This window comes from Malus sylvestris, chromosome 1 (assembly GCF_916048215.2).
Source record: "Malus sylvestris chromosome 1, drMalSylv7.2, whole genome shotgun sequence".
In the NCBI taxonomy this organism is placed as follows: domain Eukaryota; kingdom Viridiplantae; phylum Streptophyta; class Magnoliopsida; order Rosales; family Rosaceae; genus Malus; species Malus sylvestris.
In genome coordinates, this window is record NC_062260.1 from 26,633,657 (window position 1) to 26,649,960 (window position 16,304).

Genomic DNA, 16,304 nt, shown 5'->3' on the forward strand with positions numbered 1-16,304 from the left:
GAATTTGAGTCCATGACTCATCGTTCGAAGAGTGTAACATCACAAGCCAAACTCGCTATTTGTTGTGACGTATGAATTATTATATCTTTTACAATTCTAAGTTTTAGTATGGTTTCCATATTTTGTTATTTGTTTAATTCTTTTACTATTTGGGATCCTAGAAAGTATAGGGCTAAGGGTCATTATAAATACTATCTTCAGGTGATAGGTTTGTTACCTTTCATATATGATTTCAAGGGAGACCACAAGTAATATTTTAAGATGATACATATTGAGATGCAATATATTTACACTAAGGAGTGGAGGAATAAATTGGTTACAAACTTACAATTTACGAGATCATAATACTTACATTCCCCTCTTGGGGAAATGAGATCATTCCTCCCTTGCAAATAACATGTATTGACCGCACATAATTCATAAGGGGAACCGTTCAATTTCTTAATAGTCATTTGAAGATCACCCATACAAAAAAAAATCATTTCAGTCCGAGGTCATTTTGTCATTCAAATGGATATAACAAATCGACGACGTAAGTATCAAATAACATATTCATGATGAACTGTCCATTTATTTGATGCGTTTGGATGAAACGCTCTCTAATTATAATGATTTTTTGTAAAGTGATTTTCGAACCTAACACATAAGGGAAGCAAGTGTTATTCTTACGAGATTCAAACATAAAAATATCACACTTACAAATAAAGTGAAATATCATTAAACCATAGTACTAAGTGATAATCATAATAATCAAATTAAACAACGTATGATAGTTTTTAATTTTACATGCACGAGTTACTTTGACTAGTCATGGGGGATTTTCAACCTTGTTAGTAACAAATTATTGGATTCTCTTACACAATAATAATTTACGTGATCAGCGCGACACTTCTTGTCATGTGGGGACAGACGTATACCACCTCTCCCCAAGATTTCAAAATTAATGTTTGTAATGGTTTATATAATATTCAGAAGAATGTTGCAGCATTTAAAGACAAACACCAAGACAACATTTTAGCTAGTATTCCTTTGCATTCTATATTGCCACAACCGTCCAAATCTCCAGGTATAAAAAAATACAAGAATAAATACAAGAAAACATGCATATAATTAAAGTATCTCGCAGATGAATACACTACAAAGAAAGCCCTGTCAATCCTCCATGGATTCTAGCATCCTATTACTCTGAATCATCCATTAGGGTGGGGCCTGTGGGCCATCTCTCCCCTTGGATCTTTCTCTAGGGTTTTAACCCAACCTGACGGAGGTCGAAAGAGCTTTCAATTTAAACGAAATGTATTGATCAGTGCGACCACAGACGATGGATCGATTTAGGACCATTGATTAATTGATATAAGCGTATGATGGATAGCCATGATCAAATCACGTATTGTTTGTAAGAGAGAAGCACTTATGCTTATAAGCAAAAAAAAAAATTTGATTAGAACAAAGTTGAAAGCGTTTGCAAGGAGTTTTTATAAGCATACTTCTAAAATTTTCTGTTTAAATTGATTTAGAGTTACTAACTAACTGTGTTAAACATGTTTTAGCCATTCTGACGAAAAAACGTGTCCTTAAACTGCTAATTAATTTAAGGTTGGTAACCGATTATGATTAAACTAAGTTGGTAATTACTTAATACACATGCAGTTCTAGAGAGAAAAAGGAAAGGTAAAGGTACATATAAACCTTTCTACATTAAAAATATAAAAGGAAAAAGTACAAAAAAAACTAGCAGCTCGTAGTTTATTGGTTCCCTTATGTCACTTTTTTTGTCTTGCTTTTTGTTCTTCACTAAGAAAACTAGCTAGCTAATTACAAGACTTCCCCCGGAAACGGTAGAAAAAAAAAAACTGGCTTTTCCTCTAACTTTGCCTTCGTCCTAGTTCTTAATTTTCCAAAGTGTTTCAACTCTCAGCAAAACTCTCAGGCCTACCACCTCTGTTCATCTCCTTCAATGATGTCATTTTCTCTCATCACAGTTTTTGGTTGGTTTTCTGTTGAACCCAGTTTGAGAAGGCTTGCAGGGTTTTCACGTCGGCTCTGTAATGCTTCATTGTGAACTCCAGCAGCATCGACCATGTGAAATCCGGGTATTTTCTCGGACTCGAAGTATCTACCAACCCGCTCGGCGGCTTCACTACTTTATCGTCTCTCGGACACAAGAAGAATGCAAGAGACTTCCTTGGTGTTTCACTGTTCACCACTGCCCTGTGCAGCCCGCTCTTGTACTTCCCGTTTGAAAGAGCCTATAAATTAAGCAAAAAAACAACAAATTAATCCCATAACAAATACAATTAAAAAAAAAAAAGATTTTTGCACTCTTATTCTCTCGTATGCAGTCCTGTTTACTTTTGACGTTTGAAATGAATAAATCAAAAGAGAACAAAGAGACATAAATAAACAGTTGTGTGCATGTGCAGAAATTAGTTCCCTAAGACAACCGAATTCGAATGTTTTGCTTACCATGAAGGTGTCACCAATGTTGACTACAAAGGCATTTAAATTAGGGCTAATGGAGTGCCATTGATCATCAACAAAGACTTCAAGGCCTCCAACTTGGTCTTGGTGAAGAATGGTCAAAGAAGTTGGGTCACAATGAGGGCCAGTGCCTAAAGTCTGCTCAGGTTTCTGGCATGGTGGGTAGTAATTAAGCCTCATTATCGAATCATTGTCTTCGAAAAACTCCTTGAAGTAAGCTCTGTCGACTCCAAGGCTCAGTCCCAGAAGTTCCATGATCCCAATAGAAAGTGTGCTCATAGCCTCACTATAATCTTGGTAAACCCTCCTAAACACAAGAAAAATAACACAAATGGTAAGAATTAATTAAGGAAACGATTCAATTACGGCAAAATTTGAGTAACAATGCGCATACCCGAATTCCTTGAATTCTTCTCCCATTTTGTTGCAAAAATAATCTTGGATAATATTGATTGAGCCTTTTTCGGCGGAGTAGCTGAAAGAGAGAGTCTCCTTCCACGGGAGTTTTGAGGAGAATCTGCCAGTGAAGCTGCTGGCATAGCCACAGCTCTCCCCTGCTTTCCTTTGAGCTCTCTGTTTTTCGGAGAGTGGCATTCCAAAAAAGTCATCCATGCAGCGGTGAGCGTCCGCGATGAGCGTATTGTCGACGCCGTGATTCACGATGAGGAAAAATCCATGCTTCTGGCATGCCTCTCCTACAAGTTGCGAGGCTTTCGCAGCGGCTTCTTTGTCGCCCGAGAGAAAGCCTCCCAAGTCTATGAGTGGGACTCGGAGCTCGGGAGTATTTTTGCAAGGCTTTTCGTCATCGGGCCATATGAACTGACTCGGAATTTCAGTTTGGTACCTTAAAACTGAGGCATCAAAAACCAATGGTTTCTGGTCATCCTCTTTGTGCTGCTGGGTTTTCTGCGTTTGTGGGGAGGGAGGTTGTGCCATGGTTTGCATGCTGCTGGGTTTGATCATGCACTCAACAGCCATTTTTGCATGAACAGAAAATGTATGTGAGTTGGGGGAGGAGGGTTTGGGATTCTGATTGAAATACAGAGGAGAGGAAGGGAGTGAAATAATAAAGTTTGAGAGGTGTGATGAGAGAAAAGCCAAGGCCGTTCTTATTGGGTGAACGAGTGAACAAAAATTGGAATCTTATAGCTAGCTCTCCCTCCTCCTTCACATTATATTTGTTTGCAGAAAAGGGCTTTTATATAGGGAAATTGCAATGGGCGGGGCCTGTAGATGGGCAAAATTGGGAGAGTAATTGTCTGTATGGTTGTTGCCAAAAAGCGTTTCCCAATGGCATTTTGGCACTTCCTTCTGTGGAGGCAAAATGCTAATGTCACCCACTAAAATCGTCGAAAGGGTTCAAGTGCCACTACTAGACCAGAAAATAATAGTACTCCTGTACTATTTTCTATGAGAAATAATAATTTTGGAAATGATTTCTGCGTGTGTATATATAGTATATTACGTTACCAAGGTTGTATGAATTATATAATTGGACCAACCATTTTCAGTGCCTTGAGAGATAAGAGAGGCACCATTCTCTCTCTACGAAATTCTTGAATTAGGGATTAATGACTATGTGAAAAATTGTTTAGGCTAGTGATTTGAGAGCGTGGGGTGATGTGTAGGTACAAATAGGCTAGATGAGGCTACGAAACCTTCTAATATAACAAAGCAGAAAAAGAGGGTTAAAAAGAATTAAATTAGGGAAAGCCTTTCATCTAAAACATATATTTAATTAATTTCCCCACATTTCCTCGGTCATTTAATTTTCTCTAGATGGAAATACACAAATTTTACATTCATTTACTTAAATCATTGAAACGTATCACATAAAGAGAGCAATACGAAGTAGTTGAAGGTAGAGTTCTTTTGACACAAAAGCTTAAGATCACGAGGAATTTATGCAGTTTTCAGTGGGGATTGCAAAACCAGCTTGAGGGTGTGTTGAAGAGACAATACAAAATATGAAAATTGCTAGCTAGGCGCTTGCATGTAAATGTGATTTGGCAAGCAATGGAAACGGCTAGGGAGTTGCTTGACATCAGGATTAATTTCTAGATAAACTACATGCAAAAGACTAGTTCAGGACTTTCATGGGTTTCATGTCCTATGGAAATGGCTAGGGATTTGACAGATGAACATGCAAGATGCTAATTCAGTATGAGGGGTTTGCATGCAACTGGGACTTGACAGATGAACAGCATGCAAGAGGCTAATTCAGTATTTGGGGATTGCATGTCACATGGAAATGTATTTTGCATGTCACTGGGATTTGACAAATGAACATACAAGGGGCTAGTTCAGGACCATCGAATTGAATTAAAATATCGTCAGAATCATTTTCGTTTCATGAAATAATATGTGATTGAATTACATTTCACATGTATTTTATTTTTTTTAAATATTAATATATGATTGAATTGAAATATCGTCACATTAACATTGTCGTTACATGAAAGTTTTTTCTCATAGCTAGGGGATTTGGATGTCATTAGGATTTTCCAGATGAACGACATGACAGGGACTATAACTCAGGTACTAGTGCAGAATGACCCCCAAAAAAAAAAAGCTTCAGGTGCTAGGGTTTTGCATGTCATGGGAATAGCTGGGTAGAATGACCAAAGGGTTGCCCTAACAGTCACCATCTGTACTATGTCGGGTCTAATTAATTGGTGACTGATATCACCATTGCTGTCAGCTCACTAAGATGATGATATTGAATGATATGCAACGAATATTTGATAACGAACGTGTAGAACATCGTGTGTTTGTTTTCTTGATAGAGAGATAGGGAGAAGGTGGACCAAGATTTTAACAGTTCATCATTAGTACTGTAGAATATATATTTGGTGTACTTAATTACGTACTTGGGATAGATTTTTAATGGACAACAATAAATTGAACAATGCCTTCCACTTTACAAAATGACTGATGAATAAGCCAAGCATCACAAGAGAAGAGACATATTCTATTGATTCATGAGCATTTCCTTTACAAAATGAGATGTACACCATGATCGAGAATAATTACATAGCAATAGCTACAACAGGCCAATGCTTGCTTGTTGTATCCAAATAATATGCTGTGGCGTATCATTTAGCAATCAAACGACTATGTAGTATCTAAATAATAAGCTCTATAATTTATCTTTGTAACTATCTACACCATGCAAATTTAGTATCTTAGACCATGTGTAAATCCTATAGAGATGGAAAAAAGGATTTACACATGGTCTTTATAGATTTGGAAAAAGCGTATGATAGGGTCCCAAGAGACATTCTTTGGAGGATTTTAGAGAAGAAAAGAGTACGAGTATCATATATCCAAGCTATAAAGGATATGTATGAAGGAGCAAAGACTGCCGTAAGAACTCATGAAGGACAAACCGAAAGCTTTCCCATAACTGTAGGATTACATCAAGGCTCATCCTTAAGTCCTTACCTTTTTGCGTTGGTAATGGATGAGTTAACAGGACATATTCAAGATGATATTCCTTGGTGTATGCTTTTCGCAGACGATATAGTGTTGATAGATGAAACTCAGGAAGGGGTAAATGCAAAGCTTAACCTTTGGAGAGAAGTGTTGGAATCTAAAGGTCTTCGCCTAAGCCGATCAAAGACAGAATATATGGAGTGCAAGTTCAGTGCCAATGGAGGCCAAAACAAGTTAGGGGTGAGGATCGGAGATCAAGAAATACCAAAGAGCGACCGTTTTCGTTACCTAGGATCTATCTTGCAAAAGAACGGAGAATTAGATGGAGATCTCAACCATAGAATACAAGCTGGATGGATGAAGTGGAAGAGTGCATCCGGCGTGTTGCGTGACCGCCGTATGCCACTGAAGCTCAAGGAAAAATTTTATAGGACGGCAATAAGGCCGGCGATGCTGTATGGCACAGAATGTTGGGCGGTGAAGCATCAACACGTACACAAAATGGGTGTAGCGGAGATGAGGATGCTTCGTTGGATGTGTGGGCACACGAGAAAGGATAAGATTAGGAATGAGGATATCCGGGGTAAAGTAGGAGTAGCCGAAATTGAAGGAAAGATGAGAGAAAATCGGTTACGGTGGTTTGGACATGTGCAAAGAAGGCCTAATGACGATCCGATTAGAAGATGCGACTATGGGACAGAGGTTCAGGGCCGAAGGGGTAGAGGAAGACCTAGGAAAACTTTGGAAGAGACTCTAAGAAAAGACTTAGAGTACTTGGATCTAACGAAGGACATAACACAGGACCGAGCAAAATGGCGTTCTAAGATTCATATAGTCGATCCCACTCAGTGACTTGGATTTTCCAAGTCTCCAACCGAGAAGTTTTCCTCACTCGGGAAATTAAGGGAACACTACCTCAACCTACATGCTCCACTCACAAGGCTTCAACATACAAGCTTCAACAAAAGAAAATTCAAAGAACTTAGCGAAGAAGGCTTTGGTGTATTTAACACAATACGTTGAAATGAAGGAAAGCTTATTTATTGATATCCCCGATAAGTTACAAATATGTACATATACATGAGTCAAAATAAACAAACAAGAATGAGCCTTCACTAAGGTTGCTTAGGAGAAGTCTCAGCAGTCGGTAGAGCCCCAGAAATAGAAGGCACCGGAGGGGCATCATTCGGAGCCTCAGTACTGGACAGAACCCTAGAAGGAGGAGGCATCAGAGGTTGATCATTTGGAGCTTCATTACGCGGTATAGCCCCAGAAGACGAAGGCAATAAATGCCTTTGGAACAAACCCACAAATCTCTGATGATCAAGTAAAACCTGACCATCAGATTCCTTCATTTGGTCAAGCTTCCTCTTCATGTTTGTAGCATAGTCATGTGCGAGCCGGTGCAACTGTTTATTCTCATGCTTGAGCCCTCTAGTCTCCTGTTTGAGACTCATCACTTCAGCCGCCAATGATTCAACTTGGCAGGTTCGAGCAAATAGGCGTTGGGCCATATTAGACACAGAACCTGCACATTGAACACTAAGAGCCAGAGAATCCTTAACAGCTAACTCATCAGACCGTTTGGAAAGTAGTCTGTTATCTTTGGGAGTGAGAAGGTTCCTGGCCACCACCGCAGCAGTCATATCATTCTTCATCACGGAATCCCCAACGGTAAGAGGACCAGTAGGGGAGACGAAGGATGGGCGCCATATGTTGTCTGGAGAAGGCGGGGCTGCCTCTTCAACAAGGTTCAAGTCAAAACGACGGTCGGAGGGGCCAGACATTTTCAAAGGTGTTGAAGAGAGAAGAGGTCGGACAAATCAAGATCTTAGAAGTGCAAGAATGGAGCTTCTACTGGTGGAGATTCAAGTGTGCTTTGGAACTTAATGCCAGCCCCTATAAAAATCTGCACTCGATGGAGCTTCAAAAATCGAAGAGGCGCCTGCTCAGAAATCGAAGAGGTGTTTGCTTTCTCAAAAGCTGGGCTGCTCAGAGACCACGAGGGTCGATCTCAGAAATCGAAGAGGCGTTTGCTTTCTCAAAAGATGGGCTGCTCAAAGACCACGAAGGCCGATCTCAGAAATCGAAGAGGCGCTTGCTTTCTCAAAAGCTGGGCTGCTCAGAGACCACGAGGGCCGATCTCAGAAATCGAAGAGGCACCTACTTTTCCAGCCTTGTCAGCACCTGTCACACGCACACTCAACTTTGCGGAAATTATGGGCATTCTGTCGAAGACTTCTGGTGAAGTAGAAAGCATATGAATCTTACTGTTCAATCACCCACTTCTCACACGCAACAGTAGCTCATGGGTACCACAGATAACTTTGCCAAAGTTCTCTGCCAAAGTTGAGACACGTGAAGCTTGCAGCTCCCACTACATCGCTCTGACCAAGAAGGGTAAAAGAATAGCAAAGAAACAGCACTAACAAAGTTTAGACACATAAATTTTGAAGGTCTAGCTACCATATTATTACCCACAAGGGTAAAGGAACAGTACCACTGCTGGATAATTGGAAAGTCCCTGTGTGTCAACCTCTGTGCTTCGTGGCAAGGTAGACTAGCAACATGCCTAACCTTTACTCACATTCGAGAAAACACTCCCAACAAGATTGCTTGCTCCAAAATCGAAGAGGCACCGTCCTCCGAATCTCGAGAGCCAGACTCCCAACATGACTACTTTCTCAAAAATCGAAGAGAGGGTAAAGGAACAGTACCATTGCTGGATAATTGGAAAGTCCTTGTGTGTCAACCTCTATGCTTCGTGGCAAGGTAGACTAGCAAACATGCCCAACCTTTACTCACATTCGAGAAAACACTCCCAACAAGATTGCTTGCTCCAAAATCGAAGAGGCACCGCCCTCCGAATCTCGAGAGCCAGACTCCCAACATGATTACTTTCTCAAAAATTGAAGAGACACCGCTCTCCGAATCTCGAGAGCCAGACCCCCAGCATGATTGCTTTCTCAAAAATCAAAGAGGCATCGTTCTCCGAATCTCGAGAGCCAGATCTCCGATAGGATTGCTTGTTCGAAAACCGAAGAGGCACCACTTTCCCAACTTCAAGAGCCGGATCTCCTTGGATAAAGCTTGTCTGTAATCTTCACACGCAACATCAGCTTTCCAAATACCACAGACCACTTTTTCAAAGTGCTCTGACAGAGTTAAAACATGTGAAGCTGACAGCTCCCACTACCGTGTTATGACCAAGCAGGGTAAAGGAATAACATTACTACTTGTTGTTAGGGAGACTCCTATATATGTCGACCTCCATCCCCAACGGACAGGCAGACCTGCAAAAATGCTCAACCCTTCCTCATATCTGAGAGGGTACTCCCAACGAAGCCTTTCGAAATATTCAGCTTTATTTCCCCCCGATAATACCTCTGCAAACAAGCTATACTAGAGCAAGAATATCTCATATCATCAGGGTTAAAAGCAAGAGTATCCCATATCATGCTTTTTCCCTGTCTTTTCCTTTGGTCTTGTTCTTACCTGCAAGACAAGGAGAAAGAGAGCAATCAGTCAGCACTTGGAATCAAGCTTCCAGCCAGGAACTGACTGCCTGGAACCCCTTACCTGATTACTTACCTGGCATTGCTCTCGAGTACTCATCTTCAACATCTTATACTTCAAGGGAAGATATCGCATCTGCTTGAGGAACAGGTAGGGCAAGTCAGAAGGATACAAGGAAGCATGTGGAGACAAGCGTAACAGCACACGTGCCGATACATCCACTACTATGTCAAAAGCAAAAGTATCCCATATCAGCAGGGTCGAACGTACTCTAGATTTGAGGGACTTGTTTTGACTCTCAAATTCTTCAGTCGGCCTTATACTTTGGAGGAAACCAGAAAACCCTCCAGCTCAGTTCAAGAATAAGCCTGTGGAAAGTTACTTCTTCAAAAGCAAAAGTATCCCATATCATCTCTTCTCATTTTTCTTCTCTTTATCCTTCATGCTGCCTGCAAGATAGGGAGAATGTGAACAATCAGCCGGAGCTCTGATTGCTTACCTTGTCTGTCACCTCTTTCAGCAGATCCCCTAGCTCGGCGACTTAGGGACTCCTACTACATGGTTTGTATCGCGCTTGACCAAGTCTGAAACTACAAGTAAGCTTCAAGTGAAATTGATACATTACCTAGTGCATCTCCACCAGTTAAAGATACCACCCCTGGATGGAGGAAGAGTACTTCCAGAGAAGATGCCACATCTACCTATGAGACAGATAAGGCAAGTCAAGACGATACCACACTCCGATACTTAGAAGTTTCGTGATTACGAGATCATTCTCCCACAATATTTCCTAATGTCATTTGTACTAAATCATTCACTTGTACTCACTAAAGGAGAGCTTGAACCTATGTACTTGTGTAAACCCTTCACAATTAATGAGAACTCATCTATTCCGTGGACGTAGCCAATCTGGGTGAACCACGTACATCTTGTGTTTGCTTTCCTATCTCTATCCATCTATATACTTATTCATACTAATGACCTGAGCAATCTAGCGAAGATCACAAAAAGCGACCGTTTTCGCTACCTAGGATCTATCTTGCAAGAGAACGGAGAATTAGATGGAGATCTCAACCATAGAATACAAGCTGGATGGATGAAGTGTAAGAGTGCATCCGGCGTGTTGTGTGACCGTCGTAGGCCACTAAAGCTCAAGGGAAAATTTTATAGGACGGCAATAAGGCCAGCGATGTTGTATGGCACAGAATGTTGGGCGGTGAAGCATCAACACGTACACAAAATGGGTGTAGTGGAGATGAGGATGCTTCGTGGGATGTGTGGGCACACGAGAAAGGATAAGATTGGGAATGAGGATATCCGAGGTAAAGTAGGAGTAGCCAAAATTGAAGGAAAGATGAGAGAAAATCGGTTCCGGTGATTTGGACATGTGCAAAGAAGGCCTACTGACGCTCCGGTTCGAAGATGTGACTATGGGACAGAGGTTCAGGGCCGAAGGGGTAGAGGAAAACTTTGGAAGAGACTCTAAGAAAAGACTTAGAGTACTTGGATCTAACGGAGGACATGACACAAAACCGAGCGCAATGGCGTTCTAGGATTCATATAGCCGACCCCACTTAGTGGGAAAAGGCTTTGTTGTTGTTGTTATTGTTGTTGTTTTATTTTCCCTTCTGTTTTTAATTTTTGTGTTTATAGCATCTTAAAGCCATGTATGCCGTGTGTGTGTGTGTGTGTGTGTCTATACATTTAAGTTGGAAGAAAGACGATAGAAAGGATGCATAATTTATATTGGGGGAAAGGGATGCATAATGTATATTTGTGGGGGTGGGAGGGGGAGGGGGAGGGGGATAGGTGGGGAGCCTCAAACCCGGGTGAGGATTTATAATCATTTTACTTTTTAAGTTTTTGAATTCTTCAAATTCATTCCTCACCTCCTCCCAATCCCACCATCACCTTCAGCATTACTCATCGCCAATTTTCTCTATCTTTGGAAAGGTAATAAAAATTATTAATTAAAAACGAAATGGTTATAAAAAGGTCTTTGATTCAATGAAATTTAAAAACGATGAAGCATTATAATTTGACACTTTAGTGATCATTGAGTAGATGTGGGGCAGACTATTGTCAATAATTTAATAAAAGGTTGAAATTAATTAAAATTTTCAAGGGGTTAACACTTGATTAGAAGCTTGCCACGATTCTAATATGTGGTTTACACATTTTAAAGCACCACCAAAAGAAATAAAATCCCATTAGGTCTGTAAAGGAGTTGGCAATAAAGGTCAAGTGATTAAAGGCAACTAGCATCGGTGGTGGGTAATTTGATAACACTGTGCATGCATGTATAAGCAGCAGCCAACTAGTTTAATAGTTTGAAGCAAAAACACAAGTCCATGGAAAACTTGATTGGGTTCAACTACAAGTAGAAAGTGAGTGCCATGTATTTCGTCGGCAACATGCTTCAGTTCCTTTCATTATCCACTAAAAGAATTGGTTTCTTTTTGCCCCATATAGACATCAAACATCTCCTGGTGGGACCTTTTAGGATTCGAGGTTTAAGAAAATAATTGATACAGTTTTCACAAATCCCAATTGATTATAACGAAGATTTCATTTCATAGTAGTGGAGAAGTTTGGCCTTCACAGGCGAAAGGACATCATTTGCAGAAAAAAAAAATGTCAAACTTGAAATGGTCTGAGGTCTCCGTCACAAGTATGCATCGTGATTTTTGTCATGGTTCATCACAGAAAAACACCAAAATTTAAAGTTGGGTATAAATGTGTGTATATTCGTATTTTCTTGAAATAAGGAAAAAGAAAATGGTGAATTGAACTGCATATGTCATACTTGCAACAAGAAGGAGAAGCTCCAACGTATAATACAAAAGAAGGGACAAAAGGTTATGTGGCAATAGAAATCTATCGCTTTTAGTTTCTATTCATCTTTATTCTCCTTTTTTTCACCTTTGTAAAATGTGACAAAAGAAAGTATAACCATAAACATGTTGTTGAGAATGCCTCATATTGATGAAGAAGAGATCTTGCATAGATTTATAAGTAAGTATGATTACTTCTCACGCTACCAATTGATTTTATAGTGAAACCTCAACTTTCTTCATGGTATCAGAGCATGTTGTCCCACGTGTGAAGCCCAACGGCCACACGTACCCAACGTCATCTCTTTGTGTTGTTCACATGTTTGACTTGAAAATCAGCTACAACATGATGAGACTTGTTAAGAATGTCTCACATTAATGGAGGTGGAACATTGCATGAACTTATAAGTAAATTGGGCTATTCCAATATTGCTTACTAATTTTATGGTAGAACCTCAACTTTCTTTACATGTGGGTATTGTCTAATTGATACTACTCTCTCTCTCTCTCTCTCTCTAACACACACACACACACACACATACATATATACATATATATATATATATATATATATACACATATATATATAATGCTAGGTAGATTAAATTTGTAAACTAAATGATGTGTTACCAATAAGAAACAAACACGTTAATCAATGCTTGAGTAATACTTTAATCATCAACTTCTATATCATTTAATTTACAAAATTTAGTTTACACATATAGTCTCCCTAACATTACCCATATATATATATAAAAGCAAATCCAGTGTGATCAGATTGTAATCTGCATAATTTAATATAAGCAAATGGATACTCCAAGAAAGAATGAGCCAGTAATTGACCGATGTTATGGGAATTTAATATAAAAATTCTTCTTTTCAGCTTGAAACAAGAAGCACGTAACGTATGCCCACAGACAGGACTCTACGGGTGGCTTTACTTTTGGAAGGCAGATTATCTGCCCTCCCATTTCCTGTGTCCTCCTGTTTGTGTAGTCATTGTTAAATCACGCCAACATGTTATATTACTATTTCTTTTTGTTTTATTATCTCTATAAAAAAATAATATAAAATGTTGACGTGGTTTAATCATGACCACATAAAATAGGAGGACAGAGAATCTGCCTCCTTACTTTGACTTCATTATTCATTTGATGTACAACCACTAATTCAATGGGACAAAAATGGTTGGACAACAAGAAAAGCTTGACGCATAACTATTTTTGTCCCAAAATAATACTTAAAGCAACGTTAAGTAATTTTTATATATTCATGTAACTTTTATCTATTTATATGCATATATGTACTACGCGAATTTCATTGAGAGAACTGACATGTTCAAGAATTCAGTCCAATTTGCTTGATCTTTGATATTGACATTATTAATAGAATCATCATTTAAAGATTAGATTTTAGGTCTTTAACGTTATATGATTAATCGTTTGAATTTTAAGTTTAAGTCTGTTAAAAATCTGAGACTAAAACTCTAAAATCAAGCTTAAAAGCTTATGCTATTAAAGACTGAGAATAAGTGAGGTTTTCTCACCACGGATGTTCGTACGATGTGCTTCCCACTAATTTCAATATTAAAATGGTTACATTAAAACAATAATTCATATGTGCATTGATATTATATATTTATTATATTAATGTTGTTAGCCGCCGCGGAAAAGGATATTCGCCGGATCCTTTTCTTAAGGATCCCATTATCTTACATATTCGTCGTACATCGAACGGTCAGAAATCATTTCAAAATTTAAAATTTAAAATTAAATATGAATAGTACCTAACGAAAACTGACTGCACCATATATGATGAACGGGTGAGATCATGGGATCCCTAGGAAAAGGATCTGGCGAGGATCCTTTTTCGTCAGCCGCTTATCATTCCAAATATTAACCAACTTCCCGTCACCAATTTGCCAACGAGCTCCTTGAACAAGCAAATCCCTACCGTGAAGCAAACTACTCCGAATAGAATCATTTTTTTAACAAACGATATTATCTACACTAGAAGGTGAGAGAGTGGGCTAAGCCTCACAATGGGCTAACTATAATGTGGTTCAAACTCGCCTTTTGCGAGAATCGAACCTAAGATTTCTTACTTACATATAAAAAGGAATTCCACTAGATAGTAGTACTAAGTGGTCAAATAGTATCATATTTTATAGTGTATCAATTTAAATGTTAAACGCATACCTATATCGATATGTCACCAATAATCAACGAGATCAAAGCACAAACACCTTCTCCTTTAGACTTTTCCTTCATGCAACATGTAAATTTGGGTACGTACGTACGTAGAGTAGATAGCTACACAAACACACGTAATCGCATGTACGAACACTACCTAAACAGGACACTACAGATTAAGATCTCGCCCTGCTATTCTTCCCCGCAAGTAACAATTTCCATTTCATCAGGAACATAAATCCAGTTGTGAATCTATCTAGCTATTTATATGGGTACACCATAAATAGACAAAACAACATGCATGCATGTACTCGGTCTATGTGTGCCGGCTATAGCCTGTAGGTATTCTCCACATACACGAAGCTGGTGGGATTAGTCCACAACGCACCTTCATAGGTCTACACACACCACACATGCTGGTGTTTGGCCGAATTTAGCAAATCCACGACATCAAATGAGTACGAAATTTACTAAACATTAGGCCATCTCCAACCGATGGCTGGCCAGAGGGCTCGTTTTAGCCCTCTGACCCTCCAAGATTCTCCAAGATATTAATATTTTAATGAACAGTACATGGCCATATTTGCCTCCGTCTCCAACCGAGGGCCAGAGAGCCAGAGGGCTCATTTTAGCCATGTCACAAAAAACCGTCTCCAACCGAGGGCCATAGGGCCAAACATAATTTATTATTTAAAAACTACAACTTAATTTTATTTAAAAATCATGTTGGTTAGTGTTGTATAATTTTTATGTTGGTTAATGTTATTTAATGTTGTTTCATATTGTTTAATGTTGTTTCATGTTACTTAATTTAATTTAATGTTGTATAATGGCTTAGGAAGTTATAGGAAAAAAATAGAATTTAAAAAAAATATGAAACAAATTTTGTGAAATAGAAGTTATAGGAAAAAATGGAATTTAAAAAAAAAAATATGAAACAAATTTTGTAAAATAGAAGTTATATGAAAAAAATATGAACCAAATTTTGTAAAATATAAGTTATAGGAAAAAAATAGAATTAAAAAAATTGAAACAAATTTTGTAAAATAGAAGTTATAGGAAGTTATAGAAAAAAAAAAGAAAAAAAAAGGTTTACAACGGCTAGTGGCGCTAGCCGTTGGAAGTTTAAATTCAAATTGTTATTTCTGTCGGTTATAACCAGCCCTCCAGCCCTCTCCGATCCCGTGGGGCCCTCCCAGATTCCCGAGCCCTCTGGCCTAGCCTTCGGTTGGAGACGGTTTTAGGGCTATTTTCGACCCTCTGGCCCTCTGGACCCTTCGGTTGGAGATGGCCTTATGTGCAAGGAAAGAAAAGAAGTGTGCGGAAATAACTTTCTTATTGAATTGTCATGACATTCGTGCTTGTGAACATGGTCTAATAGAAATATTGCTCTTCAAAAAGCTAATGTGGAATTACACATGTGTAATAACTTTTCTTAACAGTAGTGATCAAATCCTAATTAATGTTTGTTTGATTAAAAACATATTGTTAAGCCTAATTATGAGTTACATCTTAATGTTGGAGCATATATTACATCATGTTTACTCTCACGTTTACTTTTTTTAGTATAATGCTCCTAAAATATCATAAATCATTAATTTTGTTGACTTTCTGTAGTTCCCTTCAGATCTCCAATTTGGCGTGAAACATGCAGCCTTCTTAGTCCTCCTTTTTTTCTTCTGCAAAGTGAATGGAGTGTTTGTTGGAGCACTGAGAGCCATATCACATCCTCCAGTAAAAGAAATAGTATTGTTTGACTTGTTTATCTAATTCACTCTCATGTCGTCTCTCTATGACTTCCTCCATCGTTTCATGGATTATTTGATACGTGGAAGCCAGGACTTGT

The 16,304-nt window shown here is 38.8% G+C and overlaps 1 protein-coding gene across 1 annotated transcript; it reads right to left on the minus strand.

Annotated features, from left to right (window-relative positions):
• Nucleotides 1-1,678: 1,678 nt before the first annotated feature.
• Nucleotides 1,679-3,641, minus strand: LOC126625296 (gibberellin 20 oxidase 2). Its single transcript, XM_050294387.1, has 3 exons — nt 2,876-3,641; nt 2,467-2,788; nt 1,679-2,249 (listed from the first exon to the last, which is right to left on the minus strand). The coding sequence occupies exons 1-3, from the start codon at nt 3,457-3,459 to the stop codon at nt 1,977-1,979; spliced, it is 1,179 nt and encodes a 392-aa protein (XP_050150344.1). The 5' UTR covers nt 3,460-3,641; the 3' UTR covers nt 1,679-1,976.
• Nucleotides 3,642-16,304: the final 12,663 nt, after the last annotated feature.

What these genes read in the sequence shown, in the direction of transcription:
- LOC126625296 (XM_050294387.1), bottom strand. Translation starts at nt 3,459, where the DNA reads ATGGCTGTTGAGTGCATGATCAAACCCAGCAGCATGCAAACCATGGCA. An exon ending in GAAGAATTCAAGGAATTCGG is followed by an intron (nt 2,789 to 2,875) that starts GTATGCGCATTG and finishes TCTTGTGTTTAG; the next exon opens with GAGGGTTTACCAAGATTATA. An exon ending in ACATTGGTGACACCTTCATG is followed by an intron (nt 2,250 to 2,466) that starts GTAAGCAAAACA and finishes CTTAATTTATAG; the next exon opens with GCTCTTTCAAACGGGAAGTA.